The sequence below is a fragment of the Typopeltis vanoorti genome, chromosome 13, assembly GCF_054136105.1.
Source record: "Typopeltis vanoorti isolate ZY-2024b chromosome 13, IOZ_Tvanoo_1.0, whole genome shotgun sequence".
Classification (NCBI taxonomy): domain Eukaryota; kingdom Metazoa; phylum Arthropoda; class Arachnida; order Uropygi; family Thelyphonidae; genus Typopeltis; species Typopeltis vanoorti.
Window position 1 is genome coordinate 41,034,764 of NC_143561.1, and position 17,047 is coordinate 41,051,810.

At 35.1% G+C, this 17,047-nt stretch overlaps 1 protein-coding gene across 1 annotated transcript in view; it reads right to left on the reverse strand.

Moving 5' to 3' along the window:
• Window positions 1-17,047, reverse strand: part of Usp16-45 (ubiquitin specific protease 16/45) — a 279,308-nt gene that overhangs the window by 11,099 nt on the left and 251,162 nt on the right. The window contains exon 18 of the mRNA XM_090402847.1: window positions 1,426-1,512. Coding sequence (XP_090258973.1) covers window positions 1,426-1,512 — 87 coding nt within the window. The remainder of the gene's footprint in view (window positions 1-1,425; window positions 1,513-17,047) is intronic.

Here is a 17,047-nt window from a genome sequence, read left to right on the forward strand (position 1 = left end):
ATTAAGATGAAAAGCCAAACGGCTATTTTTTCTTGGAAAGTTAATTAAATTAAGAGGATAAAAATCCCTTATTATTTTACAGCCAGTATGCGAAACTCTAAGATCGAAAACTATGATCTAAGAGTTTCATGCTGAAGAACTATCGGCAAATCCAAGCGTAAGTGACCACTTGGTAGTACAGTATTACATCTCCTAGGAGCTGTGTTTTCACATTATGAGAAAATATCAAGGATAGTGAGGGAGCTTGCTCCACCTTTGCATCGAGTTGCCTTGGTGTTGTACTACCAAGTGGTCACTTACGCTTGGATTCGCCGATAGTTCTTCGGCATGAAACTCTTAGATCGTAGTTTTCGATCTTAGAGTTTCGCATACTGGCTGTAAAATAATAAGGGATTTTTATCCCCTTAATTTAATTTACTTTATATGCTGTTTTATTTAATATTACTTTTGAAGATTTCCAAGCTTGGATTCAATTCTGAGTTTCCATTTTTATTCTGCAGTTTGTAAATCTGAAATATTAAGTTTTCAATTCGACATTTCGAACATCAAGTGCTGCTATACACATTATACATGTGGATTGTATGTGCTGAAAGCTGTAAATGATTTACTGATAGATTAAAGATTTATGTAATGTTCAAGTTGTAACAGTATTTATGGCTAGACCAGGTAGGCATGTGACTGCCAATACTGATCCTCTTCAATCCCCTGCACATAGTTCAGTGAGATATAGGGTTGGGAACAGCATTCATTAAATGCTTTGGTCAATTGCTGCAGGCACAAAGTTCTGTTTATTAGATGACTAAGATCTCATTCCTGACAGACTGTCTTAGACCACAGTTATGACTCTAAGATAAGAAATGTAGGTTATTTTTCCACTAAATAAACACCTGGGATATCTCGCCTTTTGAGAAACCAATCAATTCTGCTGTTTTCAAAATCAAGGCTCCAGCCAGATGGGCACCCACAATATGTCCTTTATCAAACTCTGAAAGATCCATTGTTTTTCCCATTTGTGGTCAACACTATTTGTGATTGATGACCAGCAGCATTCCTAAATAGTTGCCTAGAACACTGGTGATGCATGTGACCAAGTATTTTATATATACACTGCGCAAGTGACTTTATGTACATCTGCATAAAGGTTTCTTATGCTGTAGCCGGTAAGCGTACATTAACACAAAATATATCTTTAATTAAAATAACTCAATAGGTCTATTTCATTGGTACAAGTTTGCCATTTTTCAAGTGAATACGTGACAAATCAGCAATTTATTTATCAATAATGACTTGACAGTATTACTCAGAATGAAAGAAAAATAAGTTACACCCGATTAAAAAACTATACAATGAACTAATTTTTCATTATGCTGATACTTCTGCTATTGCTAGATTTTCATATGTGTAGTAATATTCAAAACTACTTACAGAACATAGTGAGCTACAGTATGGCCCCAAGTCTAATATAAGAGGAAATTCGATATATTTATTCACTTTCCTTAGGCTTGTTCCAACCTTGAAAATAAATGAAAAAGTCAGTAATACGTATATGTGAGCTTATACATATATATCAGTGATTAATAGAATAAGATTTAAAACATTAAATGAAAACACGAGAATCTCAAGAGCGCAGGGGCCATGAAAAAAAATGTTTTTGAAGAGCATTACATTAAAATCAGTATAGCAAAACTGATCTAAAAAGTACAATGCCAGTTTATGGAATAAACTGTCAATGCTTAGAAACTGCACTTTCATTCCCTTATGAAAGTGCCTTTCATGAGTAGTTTTAAAAAATGATATTTGTATGTATTCACTTTAAAACATGATTCATCTATATGTATTACTTTACTTTTTGTTTGAGAAAGATTCTCCTCATATTTGCAGCTGTTACAAAAGCAACTTGTAAGACTTGCAGTGACAAAGTAATATAATTAGTTTCATTCATCAAATTCCTGACATTTACCCTCAACGGGTGTACAGGATACGATAGTACTACATGACAAATTTACATCATTACTAACTTTCTACCTGCAATTTTCTGCCAAATTAATCTGTAATCTGTCAAAGCTACAACATTGTCAGATCTTATATTTCTATCTTCTAAGGCACTTTTTACCGTTTCAATTTGCCTATATCTTGTTCTTCCTCTGGATCTTTTTTCCTGCCAACCTGGCAGAGAACACTTATTTTGCTAATCTTTCCTCGCCCATTCTGTTTAAGTAACCATACCACCTGAGATTAGCTCTGCTAACGCATTCCTGGATGCTGACAACGTCAAGTTCATTCCTAATATCCTCATTTTTAATATGATATTGTCATTGATGCCATCTGTTTATGCCCCCTCATCTTTCTCAGGATTCTCATATCTGCGGTCTCTAGTCTTTGGTCAAGTGTTTTACTTCTGACCCAGCTCTCAGATTCATAAGTTAAAATTGGTTTGAACACTGTCTTGTATACAGCTAATTTAGTGTTTTGACTAATTTCTCTCTTATTCCATATAAATTTATTCAGTTTAATTCCTACCATACCAGCTTTGTTGATTCTGTTGTCTATTTCCATATTTAATTTAGCATCTTCACTAAAAATCGTGCCTAAGTAGCTGAAATGTTTTACTTGTTCTATAGGTTCTCCATTCACAATGTAGCTGATATTTTCAATGCTTCTGCCTAATTTCATTATCTTTGTTTTGTTATTGCTGACTTTCATACCATATCTATCACAACAGTTATTCAATTTAGTCAGGGAATCTTGCAGACTTATAGCAGATTTATTTAGAAGTATAACATCATCTGCATAAAGCAAGGAACTGACATTAACATCTCCAATTCTGATATCAAGTTTAATACAACTTTCCTTCATAATGCAATATATATATAGATAATGAATAACAGGGGTGATAATGTACATCCTTGTTCTGACACCAGATTTAACATTAAACCATCTCCCTGTATTTTCTTCAATTCTAACTGCTGACTTACAACTCAAATAAAGACTAAGTATTGCTTGAGATAATGATCCACTGACACCATACAATTGTAGCATTTTGAATAGCTTCTCTCTTGGCACCTTGTCATATGCTTTTTCCAGATCTACAAAACTTAAATACAGATCTTTGTTATATTCCCATGACTTTCCAACTATTGGTTGTAAAGTGAATATCTGATCCTGACAGCCTCTATTTGGCCTGAATCCAGCTTGTTCCTCAACAAGCTTCTCTTCCACAATCCTTCTCAATCATTTCTCAAGTACACTGGCATAAATCTTACCAGAAACACTCAGTAGAGAAATACCACTGTAATTCTCATAATCAGTTTTATTCTCTTTTTATATATGGGTACTATGAGAGCTCTACTCCAATCATCTGGAATTCGTCCTTCTGTCCAGGCCGTCTGAACTATACAGTGTAGCCACTGTAAGACTTTTATATCACCATACTTCAGCATTTCTGGTCGAATATCATCTAATCTTGCTGCCTTTCCACATTTCAAGCCTTTGATGGCTTTTTCTACTTCAAGTATGGATATGTATTCCTGACTATATGCCTGTTGAGTGTTTTTTTACCACTGTGCTATCACTACATGTTTCATTTAGCAATTTTTCAAAGTAATTACTCCATATATTTCAAGGATATCGTTTTCTCCTGGTTTCATGTCACCTATAATTTTATAAATTATATTATAAAATTCATGGAGAGGTTTATATACCAAAGCATTATATTATAAATAAAAAAAATATGAAGTAGCAACTTGTTTTAATTCATTTAATATTAATTCATTTTATTTAATAATTTGGTCCAGCCCTTGACTTGGAGACAGAATGATTATTTGGCCCCCGAACTAGGAAAGGTTGCCCGTGCCTGTTGTATGATGATGATGTAATCATAAACAAATTCAGTGCAAGTCTCCAGGAATCTAACTAAATTCAATAACTGCAGTAAAAAAATTCAGCATGAAAATCAGCAATAAAAAGGCCAAAACTATGAAAATATGCAGAAAGACAGAAAACTTCAACTGTGTTCTCAATGAAGAACCAGTGTACCAGATATATTTATATATATGTCTAGTACACTTACATGGCTTACACATATAGAAAAAATATAGAATTTATGCAAAAACACCAATATATTTCATTCAATGCAACATGGACATCAACAGAGAGAAAGACCAGTAAGTATATTCAAAAGAAATAATGGGAAAAGCTTCATGTAGCACATGCTTACAAGCTCCCTTCTTGGTCACAACTGAGTTGACAGGATTACACTATTAGAGTTCAAAGGAACAACTATAAATGTTTGCGCGGATTAAAACAAACAAACAAACAAACAAAAAAATTATGAGAGTTAATGGTAATGACTTCCCAAAACCTGGAAATTGGCATGGAGTTGGAAAAGTTAACCCTCTCATGCATAAGGGCCTCGTATGAGGACCAATAAAAATGCTGTCCTCAGATGAGGACATCATTTTAACATATACAGGGCACAAATTTAGCAAAATTAATAAATTCATGGTAATACTGTAAGATTAAATGGTACTGTATCATCATTATAATTTTTTATAAATGAATATAAAAATTCATACATGAGAGGGTTAAGGTTCAATTTTGTAGCATTTCACATGTTTCAGGGAAAAGACAACCATGAACCTGTTGGAATGAAGAATCTTCATCTGGTTCTTATGAGATTCTTAAAATGCAATATAGTCCTGGTGTTCTTAGATTCTAATCAAAGTAGAGCAGACAGTCTGTCTAAAGTAGGCAAGACATGAGCAAGGTACTTGATAGACACCTGGTAAGGAGAGGTAGTAATGTATCCTTTATAGATGGTAAGAAATAAGTGTATTGATTGAATTTGCAAAGAATCCATGCTATTTGTTAAGTTAGGGTATTTAAATTCTTTTCACACTGGATTGAAACCTGGTTCTAAGGATGATAACGAACAATAATTTTTTGAATGGCAGTTTCGTTGTATTCATCAGGCATCAGATTTTTAATATAACAACTAGTGTGGCCAGTGAGATTCCAAAGATGAAGAGAAAGATATTTTTAAGGAGATAAGTGAGAGGGTCAATACAGTCCACTATTGGGCACAGTGGATAGCACTAACTTTTAGTATGTTGCTATCCTCAGCCAGACAAGCACATCTGAATTATAAATGTAGCTTGATTCATAAGTCTGCACCACAATATTCAATGATTATCTGTCTATCTGTGACAGCAAGATTATAAATTTAACCTTGTTAAATTTACTTCATCAAATGATGAAGTAAATGTTCTGTCTAAAGGTCTGGATTTTGCTTTTTCTCATCAGCACATCCCTTACTCCCTTACTTAGAAATTACAAGTGTGGTCTGAAACATTATCAGCCTCGACCATACATGGCAAAACTATCGGCAAGATTTTTTTTTTTTCTAAGTTGGTGCATCTGTCATAAGCATCCATGTGAAATTGCAAGTCATTCTATCAAGTAGTTTGTTTTATACAGCTGACTAAATCAGAAGTGTTGTCTGTATCCCTTGAAATGGATAAAATTGAGTATCGTGCAGTTATAAAATTTTTTGTAAAAGAAGGTTCAATGCCAAAAGAAATTCATTCAAAGTTCATAAAGTTTATGGGCACTCTTCTCCTTCGTTTTTGACAATTAAGAAATGAGCTGCCGAGTTTCACCAGGCATTAGTAAGGTGGGATGTCACAGACCCCAAAGATATAGAAAGAAATAACTGTGACACCGCCATCTTACTAACGTTGGGTTAAACGTGGCCGTACCAGCATTGAAGATGATCCATATGAAGGACATCCAAAAAGTGTAACAACACAAGAAATCATTGATCATTTGCATGATATGGTATTGGATGACCGGAGAGTCAAAGTGCGTGAAATTGCTGAGACTATGGGCATTTCAAAAGAACATGTAGGATATATTTTGATGAAGAATTGCAAATGAAAAAGCTTTGCGCAAGATGGGTGCCTTGCCTGCTCACAGCAGATCAAACACACACTCACATGAAAATCTCTAAACAGTGCTTAGAGCGTTTTAACAAGAATAAAACTGATTTTGTGCGTCGATTTATTAGTAAGGATGAGACTTGGATTCACCATTACACACCAGAATCCAAACAGTAGACAGAAGCTGGCTGTTCAGCGGCAAAGAAGACAAAGTCGGTTCCATTGGCAGAAAAGATCATGGCATCGGTGTTTTGGGATGCCAAAGGCATTTTGCTTGGCATCCCAAATTAATTATCTTGAAAAGGGTAAAACAATAACCGGGGAATATTATTTCAATCTTTTTAATCAGACTAGACAAAGAGATTTGTGAGAAAAGATCTGGTTTGCAGAAGAAAAAAATCATCTTTCATCAGGACAATGCACCTGCTCACAAAGGTGTTTTGGCAGTGAGAAAATTAAGGAATCTGCACTATGAATTGCTAGAACATCCACCCTATTCCCCAGATTTGGCTCCCTGTGACTTCTATCTCTTCCCAACTAAAATTAAAACTCTTCCTCGCTGGTCAACGTTTTTCTTTGAATCAAGAGGTGATTGCAGCTGTGGAGGGGTATTTTGCAGATCTTACTGAGAACCACTACAGGGATGGGATAATGGTGCTGGAGCATTGCTGGAATAAATGTATTAGTCTTAAGGGAGATTATGTTGAAAAATAAAAATAATTTTGAAAGTATAAATTCGTGTTTAGATTGTTAGGCTGAGAACTTTTCAGATCACCCTCGTGTGCTAGGTGTGTAAAAAGGTATCAGGTAATTACACACAAATGAAGCTAATTTACATTTTGAAATTGCTTAAACTTTATACAAAGCGAAACCACCTCCTCTGAATATATCTTTCAAAAAGTATAACTCTTTGCTGCTTACGTCACATCATTAATACTGTCATCACAGAGGCTGACAGTGTAATTACCATGAGCTCAACAAAGAATTAAATCAATAAATTAAATACATTATTAGACAATATACAATCTTGGTATGTTGCTTCTGTTGAGAAGTAAGTAATTCAGCATGCTTATCCATCACATCTTCCTAAAGTATACAGAGATGACTATCCATTAAATCCAATAGTGGACTGTATTGACTCTCCCACTTACAACCTTACAAAACACTCTTGTCGTTATTTTCAGACTCTCAATGGGTCACACTAGTTCTTATATTAAAAACAGCATTGACTTTAAAGAGAAGACTGAAGAACTATGTCAGTCTAATAATGAAATCATAATTTCAATTGATATAATCTCCCTTTTCACCAACATCTCACTACAACAGACTTTAATTTTTGCAGTCCTATTTTCTGGAAGGTATTGTTTGCTTATTTAAATTCACCATCCGTGCAAGTTGTTTCACCATGTTTCACAAGTTCAAATATATCAAAGGAACAGTGATGAACAGTTTGATGTCACCAGCTTTAACTAATTATTTTATGGAGCACATTATTTTTCCTCAACCTCATAAATGACTTTGTTTTGTCGATGATATCTTTTCTGCCCGGTCCACCTCATATTCAGAAATACCTCAGTTCCTAGAAAAAATGAACTCCTTTTACTCTGTATCCAGTTCACTATTGAACTTGAATCCAACAACTGCCTATCCTTTTTTGGATACCTTAATAATTCTATATCCTACAGGTCATGCTAAATTTTCAGTTTATTAAAAACCAATCTTTACTGGCAGATACATTCATCACATGTATTATCAAAGTTATTATACATAGTAAGTTCGTGTGATCTACTCTTCTGATTCTGTTTTTTAGCTGAATTAAATAAAATCAAAAGCAATCTAATGTCTAATGGATACAATGAAACTACCATTCAGAAAATTATTGATATTTATCATGTCAACCAAACTACAATCTGACATGAAAAGAATTTTGACACTCTAACTTAAAGGAACCTCTGACCAAATAGCAGATTCTTCACAAATTCAGTCTATATGCTTCCTTCAAATTAGCTCAGAAACTGTCTTCTTTCTTTCTTATCATCGACAAAGGATACATGACAACATCTCTCCTTACCAGGCATCTAAAAAGTATCTTGCTCATGTCTCCTTTGCTACTTTGGACAGACTGATTGCTCTGTTTCAATTAGAACCTAAGAACACCAGGACTGCTTCTCATGCTAATGATATTAAGTCAGAGTTCTCTGTAATCAGATGACGATTCTTCATTCCAACAGGTTCAAATTTGGTTGTCATTTCTTTGAAACATGAAATTATATATGAAACTGCACTGTGACTGCTCTGAATGCATAATAATCTCCAAGTTTCGGGAAGTGATTATCATTAACGGTTCATAATTTTTTTTTTTTTTTTGTTATTGTTGTTTGTTTTAATCTACACAAACTTTTACAATTGTTTGTTTGAACTCTAATAGCATAATTCAGCTGCGAACAAAGACGTGCTAGTAAGCATGTGTACATGACTCATTCTTATGATTCATTTTGAATATAGTTACTGGTCTTTCTTCTTGATGATGTCAATGTTGTTATTATTATTATGGGCAACTTCAAGGAGTCCTTAGACTCAATGAGGGGGGCCCTAAACATCATGTCAAGAACTATTCAGCATTTGTACAGTATCTATCATACTTTGTTTTGAACTCATTCAGTCATGGCATTCACAACAGATTCCGGCAACCTATTCCATTCATTCACTACTCTCCAAGCAAAAAACCCAGTTCTAACATCTTTCCTAACTACACTCTTACTCAGTTTCCATGGATAGCCCTAGTTCTCCCACCACCAGACCTGTTCTGAAAAATTTCCTCTGAATTAATCTTGTAAAAACCCCTCAGTAATTTATATGTCTCAATCATATCACCCCTTTTCCACCTATCAACTAGTTTCTGTAACCCACAAATCTTAAACCTGTTCTCATAAGGTTAATTCCATAGACCTGCTACATCTTGGTCACTTGCCTCTGGATCGTTTCCACCTCCTCATCACCCAGATCTGTGTGCAGTAGTCAAGATTAGGTCTTATCAAGGCTCGACACAGATTAACAATAACCTGTTGTCTCTGCTTGTCAAAGTGATAAGCTGCTTTAGTCACTTTTTCTATGTGCCCTATAAACTTTAATTCCCTATCAACTAGCACCCCAAGTCTCTGGCTTCATCAATTTCTGGAGTACAGTTCCACCAATGTGGTATATAGCTGGTAATCTTTTCACCTCAAAATGCATAACCTTACACTTTGCCAAATTAAACCGACATCCATTCTCCTTTGCCCAGTCTGCCAATCTATCCAAATCATCCTGCAAAATTTTGACATCATCCGTATTAACTATTGCTCTACTAAACTTTGCATCATGCAAATAACTGAACAGTTCCTCTCAGATCCTTTCCTATATCGTTAATGAACAAATTAAATAGCAGAGGTCCAAGAACAGAATCCTGCAGCACACCACCAATAATAGGCCTTCTTTTGGACTCTACTCCTGAATAAACTACTCTAATATCTCTCCATCAACCACCCTCCTATCCACTTCACCAATCCTATATTCATCCCCATGTGCTGTAGTTTAGTGATTGGAATTCTATGTGGTATCCTGACAAAGGCTTTTGCAAAGGCCAGAAGAATCTAAACCCATTACCTTTATCCAACTCAGTTGTCGCTGCATTATAAAATGAGAGCAAGTTACTGAGGCATGACTCACCCTTCATAAAACCATATTGTCCCCCCCCCCCCCAAACACAGTATCTCATTTCCATCTATCCATTCCTGTATTTTGTTCTCGACCAACTTCTCCAATACTTTGACAACGACTCCTGATATGCCGATTGGTTGGTAATTTACAACAGCAGTCTTGGAGCTTCCTTTATGCATCGGATAAAATATACTGGAGTTTTTGAATGAATTCTATATATTTTCTACATGGTAAATCATGTAAGTATCGATACATTTTTTTTCTGCTATTTAGGCAGTTTTTGCTGAAAGTAGCAAATTAAATATGGAAATAGATGAGAAAATATGCAAAGCTGGCATGGTGGAGAAGCAGATGAATAAATTTATATTGGATAAGAGAGAAATTAGCCAAAACACTAAACTAGCAGCATACAAGGCAGTGTTCAAACCAGCTTTCAGTTATGAATTTGAGAGTTGGCTTAGAAATAAAGGTCTTCATAGAATAGAGATCACAGACACAAGAGTTCTGAGAAAAATTAGGAGAGTGAACAGATGGTATCAACAGGAGAATTATATTAAAAATGAAGATATTAGGAATGAACTTGACTTTAATAGTATTCAAGAATGTGTGAGCTCTGCTCACATTCTGGAAACATCATACATTTAATATGTACGATGTTTCCATTCAGGAAAGATCATACATATTAAACTCTAACAAACAACTAAGGTGCAACCTAACCAAAGCAGAAAAATTTGGCATTAAATCCTTAAAAAATAACAATGACATCGTGATTACAAAAGCAGATAAAGCTAATGCTACCATTGTCCTTGATCGGACAGCATACCTAGAAAAAAATGAACCATTTGGTTTCTGACCACAACACATACCAAATGGTGATCTACAACCCTGCAAACTGCATCAAAAAGAAAACAACAGAATTAATCAAATTGGTGATCACGTGGATAGAAGAAACAACCAAAAAATCTAATACCACATTATGCCTGCACTCCCAGAATTTATGGCCTGCCAAAAATACACAAAACAAACACACCACTACAACCGATAGTTGAAGGAATCAACAGCCCTAATTATCACTTAGCCAAGAAATTAGTTATAACACTCAAGAAGTTGGTAGGTCACTCCTCCTCCTATATAAAAAATGCACAACACTTCATAAACAAAATCAGAAACATCACACTCCACAATGAAGATTTATTAGTCAGCTTTGACATAACTGCCCTTTTCACTAATGTCCCGATCAATGATACTATCCTTCTCTTATAGAATATATTTCAGGCCGACATCACAGCTCTCTTTGCCCATGTACTCCGCTCAGGGTACATGGGCAAAATAATTTTTACCTACAAAAAGAAAGTAAGGCCATGGGCACACCACTTTCTCCCCCAATAGCTAACTTTTACATGGAAGACTTTGAGCAACAAGCTCTAGATTTGGCCAGCCTAAAGCCCAAAGTCTGGCTCAGATATGTTGATGATATTTTCACCATTTGGCCCCATGGCCACGAAATGTTAAATACATTTCTAAGCCACCTGAACAAACAACACAAACGTATCCAATTCACCATCAAAATCAAAAACAGCAACTCTCTTCCTTATCTAGACACACTCATTACACGTCTTCCCTCAGGCTGTTCTCTTCTTCATAGTCTACTGCAAACCTACATAAAAATTCATACCACCATCCAACACAAAAACTAGGAATCATAAGCACCCTCTAACACAGGGCCATAACAATTTGCTCTAATGAACAAGCTCTGAAACAAGAATTTGAATTTTTAACTAAACTAAACTAAACATTTGTAAAAAATGGCCACAATAAAAAACGGTTCATAAATTCCTCCATAAAAATCCACTAGAAACAAAAAAAGATCACAAGAATGCCATAGCATACCCTAAATCAGGAGCATTTCAGAAAAAGATAGATAGAACACTACTAAATACAAAGTAAGACTACCTTCAAATCCCCCCAAAATTAAGAAATTTACTTAGCTTTTCCAAAGATCCTCTTCCATACCTGGCCCACCCAGGAGTTTACAAAATTCAATGTACCTGTAACCTACCTTACATAGGGAGAAACAGGACGCACCATCCCAATCAGAAAAGATGAACACAAACGACACATTAAATATCTCCACTATGGTAAAACAGGCCTATCAGACCACACAAACATGCCACAGAATTGACTGGAAAGGCACCAAGTCCCTACACATAACCAAAACCTAGTTTGAAAGTAAATTCAAAGAAGCTTGTAAAATGCTGAAACATTATAAAAACCTGAACAAAAATGATGGATTAATCATTCCAAGAAAGTGGATACTCCATCTGCAATCCATATAGCAACCAAAACAAGCCCAAAGAGAAGAAAATCTCAATATGAGAGGACTTTAAAAATGTTTAATGTAGTTCCATTTATATTTTATTTTTATTTTAAAAAATTTATTTTTTTTAAATATTTTATTCCCACAAGAGGTCAGGCTAGGTTAAATGATTAACAAGCATTTAGATTCATTTTACTTTTGTATAGTGCAGTGTTATGTAGCTCGTATCATATGTATATGATACAAGCTGCATAACATATATACATATTTTTTCCTGATGATGACCTCATTACAGAGGGCGAAACGTCGAATGTGACTTTCCTAATGTTAAATAAAGTAATTATTCTAACATGCGTGTTGCATCTCCATAAATTCTTCACTATGAATGCTGACCACTGTGTAACCTTAAAAGAAAGAATTTGTCAAGACAAATTCTTTCTTTTATTCTATTATTGCTGATCTTCATACCAAATCTATTACAACAGTTATTCAATTTAGTCAGGGAATCTTGCTGACTCGTACTGGATTTATTTAGAAATATAACATCATCCACATAAAGCAAAGAGCTGACATTAACATCTCCAATTTTGGTATCAGGTTTAATACCACTTTCCTTCATAATGTGATCCATATAGATAATGAATAACAGAGGTTATAATGTACATCCTTGTCTGACACCAGATTTAATACTAAACCATCTTCCTGTACTTCCTTCAATTCTAACTGCTGACTTATAATAACTCAAATAAAGACTAAGCATTGCTTGATATAATGTCCATTGACACCAAACAACTGTAGCGTTTTGAACAGCTTTTCTTTTACCACCTTGTCATATGCCTTTTCCAGATCTACAAAACTTAAATACAGATCTTTGTTATATTCCCATGATTTCTCTACTATTTGTCGTAAAGTGAAAATATGATCCTGACAGTTGCTATTTGACCAGAATACAGCTTGTTCTTCACCAAGCTTTCCCTTCCACAATCCCTCTCAACCATTTCTCGAGTATACTTACATAAATCTTACTAGGAACACATAGTAGGGAAATAGCTCTGTAATTCTCAAATTCAGTTTTATTTCCCTTTTTATATATGGATACCATGAGAACTCTACTCCAATCAACTGGAATTCATCCCTCTGTCCAGGTTTTCTGAACTATGCAGTGCAGCCACTGTAAGACTTTTATACCTCCATACTTGAGCTTTTTTGGTCGAATATCATCTACTCCAGCTGCCTTTCCACATTTCAGGCTTTTTCTACTTCAAGTATGGATATGTATTCTAGTTTCCTGGGGGCAAAAATTAAAGATATGACAAACATAATTGAAAACAGAAAAGAAAAGTAAAAGAGATGGTAGTTCTGGTAGGAACTAATAATTTAAGTAGCGACGAATATAGTATGAGAGAGAGGATATGAAAGGTCTGTTGGAAGTGAGAAAGAAATGTGAGAGAGAGTAAAAATTGTAGGTTGGCTACCCAGATATGGCCATAACAAGTTAAAAAGGCATGCAATGATAGCAAATGATTCCATGTGCAGGCTGTGTAAAAGAAATGGATGCAAGTTTTTAGATGTGTGGAGTGTGTTTGATGGCTGAAAAGACTCGTATAAGAGGGATGGCCTGGAATGGAAAAATATGCTTTGTGTTCAGACCTTTTTGGGTATGCTGGGGAGGATGAGGATAAAGATAAAGTTCTAAGTATAATGAGTATACTATTTTGAGGAATGACCGGAGATGAAGGAGAGGTGGGGAGTACTACTAATGATATCACATGACTGTCCAGTGCAGTCCAGTGAAGGTTAGAAATGCAAGAAAATAATGATAATAACAATGTCCTATGTAGTTGTGAGTTTGAGGGTATCTGGTGTGGAGTGGATTCTAACAAAATTAAATATATGGTAGAATGTTGCTACAGCCTTGGCAGCTCAGTTGCAGGAGACAAAGAAATTAATCGCCAATTTAGCCTTATAGATATTAAACGAGTGATCGTTATGGATTATTTTAATTATCCAAATATTGATTAGGTAGATGAGAAAGCTCATGATAAGAATGAAGAGGAATTTATTGAATTGTTGCAAGACAACTTTCTCAAGCAGCATGTGAAAGAAAGAACTTGAGGTCAAAGAGTGTTAAATTTGTTCATAGTGTCAGAAGGGGGTCTCCGTTAAGAATATGACTATTTTACCATCAGTTGGTGATAGTGATCATGTTGTGCTTTCTTGGGAAGTATCTAATTATATTCATGTTTCCATCAGAACAGGTTACATGCTAAATTATTATTACTATGGAGTCCAAAGACTCATCAAGGAAGGGCGCCTACTCTAAACTTTCTGTCTCCACCAACTACAACAAACCACCACAAGGCATCTACTGTCCACCACTAGTATATTTTCACAGACAATCACAAACATCCATGCCCACGGCAGAATTCGAACCCACAGCCCTTTGGCTGGAGAGTGGATACGCTAACCACTCGGCCAACCAGGCCGGTATTACAAAGCTGGAAATTATGATCAACTTAGGAGAATACTATTTTTGGTCCCATTGTATCAGTTACTGAATGGGATAAATGTTAGCAACATTTATCTCATTCAGTAACTGCCAAAATGCTTAAATGAGGCAGTACTTGGATGTATCCCTAGTGTTCAAAGAATAAATAGGTTTGGAATGAAATAGATGTAAACCTTATTAAGCAAGAGATCCACAAGAAGAAGATGATGTGGAAAGAATATCATGAGAATAAGAGTGAGGAATTATGAAATATATATAAAGCTCAGATCAGAAAAGAAACGAGTACTGGTGGAAAGCGAAATCTGAGTAAGAAAAGAAAGAATGAATGTGAAAGAATAACTTTATTGAATGCAGATGGTATTCTAGTTTCAGAAACTAAAGATTGTTCAATTAACGAGTGACATTTTGCTAAGATATATCGACCAGATGCATGTAACATGGTGCACAGAGCTACTAATACATTGGATGAAGAGTTATAGATGCATGAAAATGAGATTCAAGAGCTGTTGTATAACCTGGATGAGAATTTGTCAATAGGGACAGGTGGAATATCAGCAAGTTTGCTAAAGGAATGTTCAGCAGAATTGGCTAGACCTTTCACATGTTTGCATAACTTGAGTCTATGGTAAACGCCAGCTAATGATAGAGGTGCCAGTTTTTTTTTTTTTGTAGATGGCAACAGACGAGAAATTTTGTTGATCGGAAAATATGTGGGAATGAGATGATACTTCTTTAAAATTCTACCAATCGGTTCTGAGAGGTCTAACTATAGACCATCAGTATCTCTGGTGGTAGTGAAGATTTTAGAGAAGTTCGTAAGAAACCGCATACAGAAATGGGTAGACAAATAAGCTATGCTATGCAAAGAGCGGATACACTATGATAATCTTTAAAGGTACCTGTGGCATGATTATAAATTACACGATAACCGCAGCAATTAACTTTAATGGAATGAAAGTACAGATATTTCGTACTGAAAATAACAGTACATCATCAGTGTGTAGAAACAATCAATCAAAGGAACCGGATTGCAAAGTACATACAGCAGTCGGTAGTTTACCAATTAAAAACTGTTGCCACATGCTAGAAATTAGTATTAATAATTAATATTATTAAAAATATTATTAAACAACTATTTCTGATGGTTACATAAGATAAAAATCTCCCAAACATTTGGGGGAAAGAGAGACAATCGTTCCGATTGAGACTTGGCTGATGTAAAAGGGCCTCACAACTTTCTTTGAAAAGCCGTTCATATTTAAACCTGCATCTATGGAGAAGATGAGCTTTATCCCACTGGATATTGTGTTTAGCGTCGATACCATGTTGTGCCAGACCAGACTTTTGAGGTTTCATGCATTCAATATAATATTGATGCTCTTTAATTTTTTTTTCCACAGAACAGCCTGTTTGTCCAAAATATGTTAGATTACATTCACATGGTATCTGGTAAATGCCAGCTAATGATAGAGGTGCCAGTTTTTTTTTTTTTGTAGATGGCAACAGACGAGAAATTTTGTTGATTGGAAAATATGTGCGAATGAGATGATGATACCTCTTCAAAATTCTATCAATTGGTTCCAAGATGCCAGAAATATAAGGGATTGGAACCCGGCAGTCTGTTGAAGAATCCTGAGGTATTGGAACATAGGAGTCCATTATCTGCTGGATTTGATTATGGTTGCAACCATTAAATTCCATTAACTTTTTGATAGTGAGAAGTTGTTGTAAACTTGAGGGAGAGGAGCACACCTTATGTGCTCTATTAATTAAGGGCTTTATAACACCTATTTTTTGAGGGGTGTGACGAGCAGACTTTTGATGGATATATCTGCCAGTAAAAGTAGGTTTTCAATAAACACTGGTTGATAAATTATCAGAGGCTGTGCATGTAAGGTGGATGTCCAAGAATGGTAAAACTATCAGCCTTTTCTTTTTCCATGGTGAACTGAATGCATGGGTGAAGGCTATTGATCTGTTGAATAGAATAGAACTGGAAATTTGCAAACAATAATGGCTGTCAGTTTAATGTTAGTAAGTGTCAAGTTATGTACTTTGGCATAATGAGATTTCCAGCAGCATATTATATCAGTGGGATTATGCTACAAGAAACTGATGAGGCTAGTGATCTTGGCATAATGGTGGATAGGAATTTGAAGTTCAAAGGTCACATAGCAAAAGTTGCAAATACAAATCAATTGATAATTGTGATGTTGAAGTGAACCTTGACATGTAAGAATAAGGAAGTTATTTCGCCTATTTATAAAGCTTTGATAAGACCACACCTAGATTATTGTGAGCTAATTTGGTATTCCTGGTTCCAAGGGGATAAATAAGTTGTGGAAAGGGTGCAAAAAAGAGTTACAAAGATTATATCTTTATTATACTTATTAAAACTTATTACTGTGGTTATTACGTGTGTTTGTCTAGTCATTAAAGATTATATTTGGATTATGAGGATAGATTGCAAATAATAGATAGGAGAAAGAGGGGTGAATATGATAGAGGTCTATAAACTTTTGAATGGGTGTTATAGGATATAATGTGATGAAATTTTTTTGTTATATGGAAGGTTGGGAGAAAACA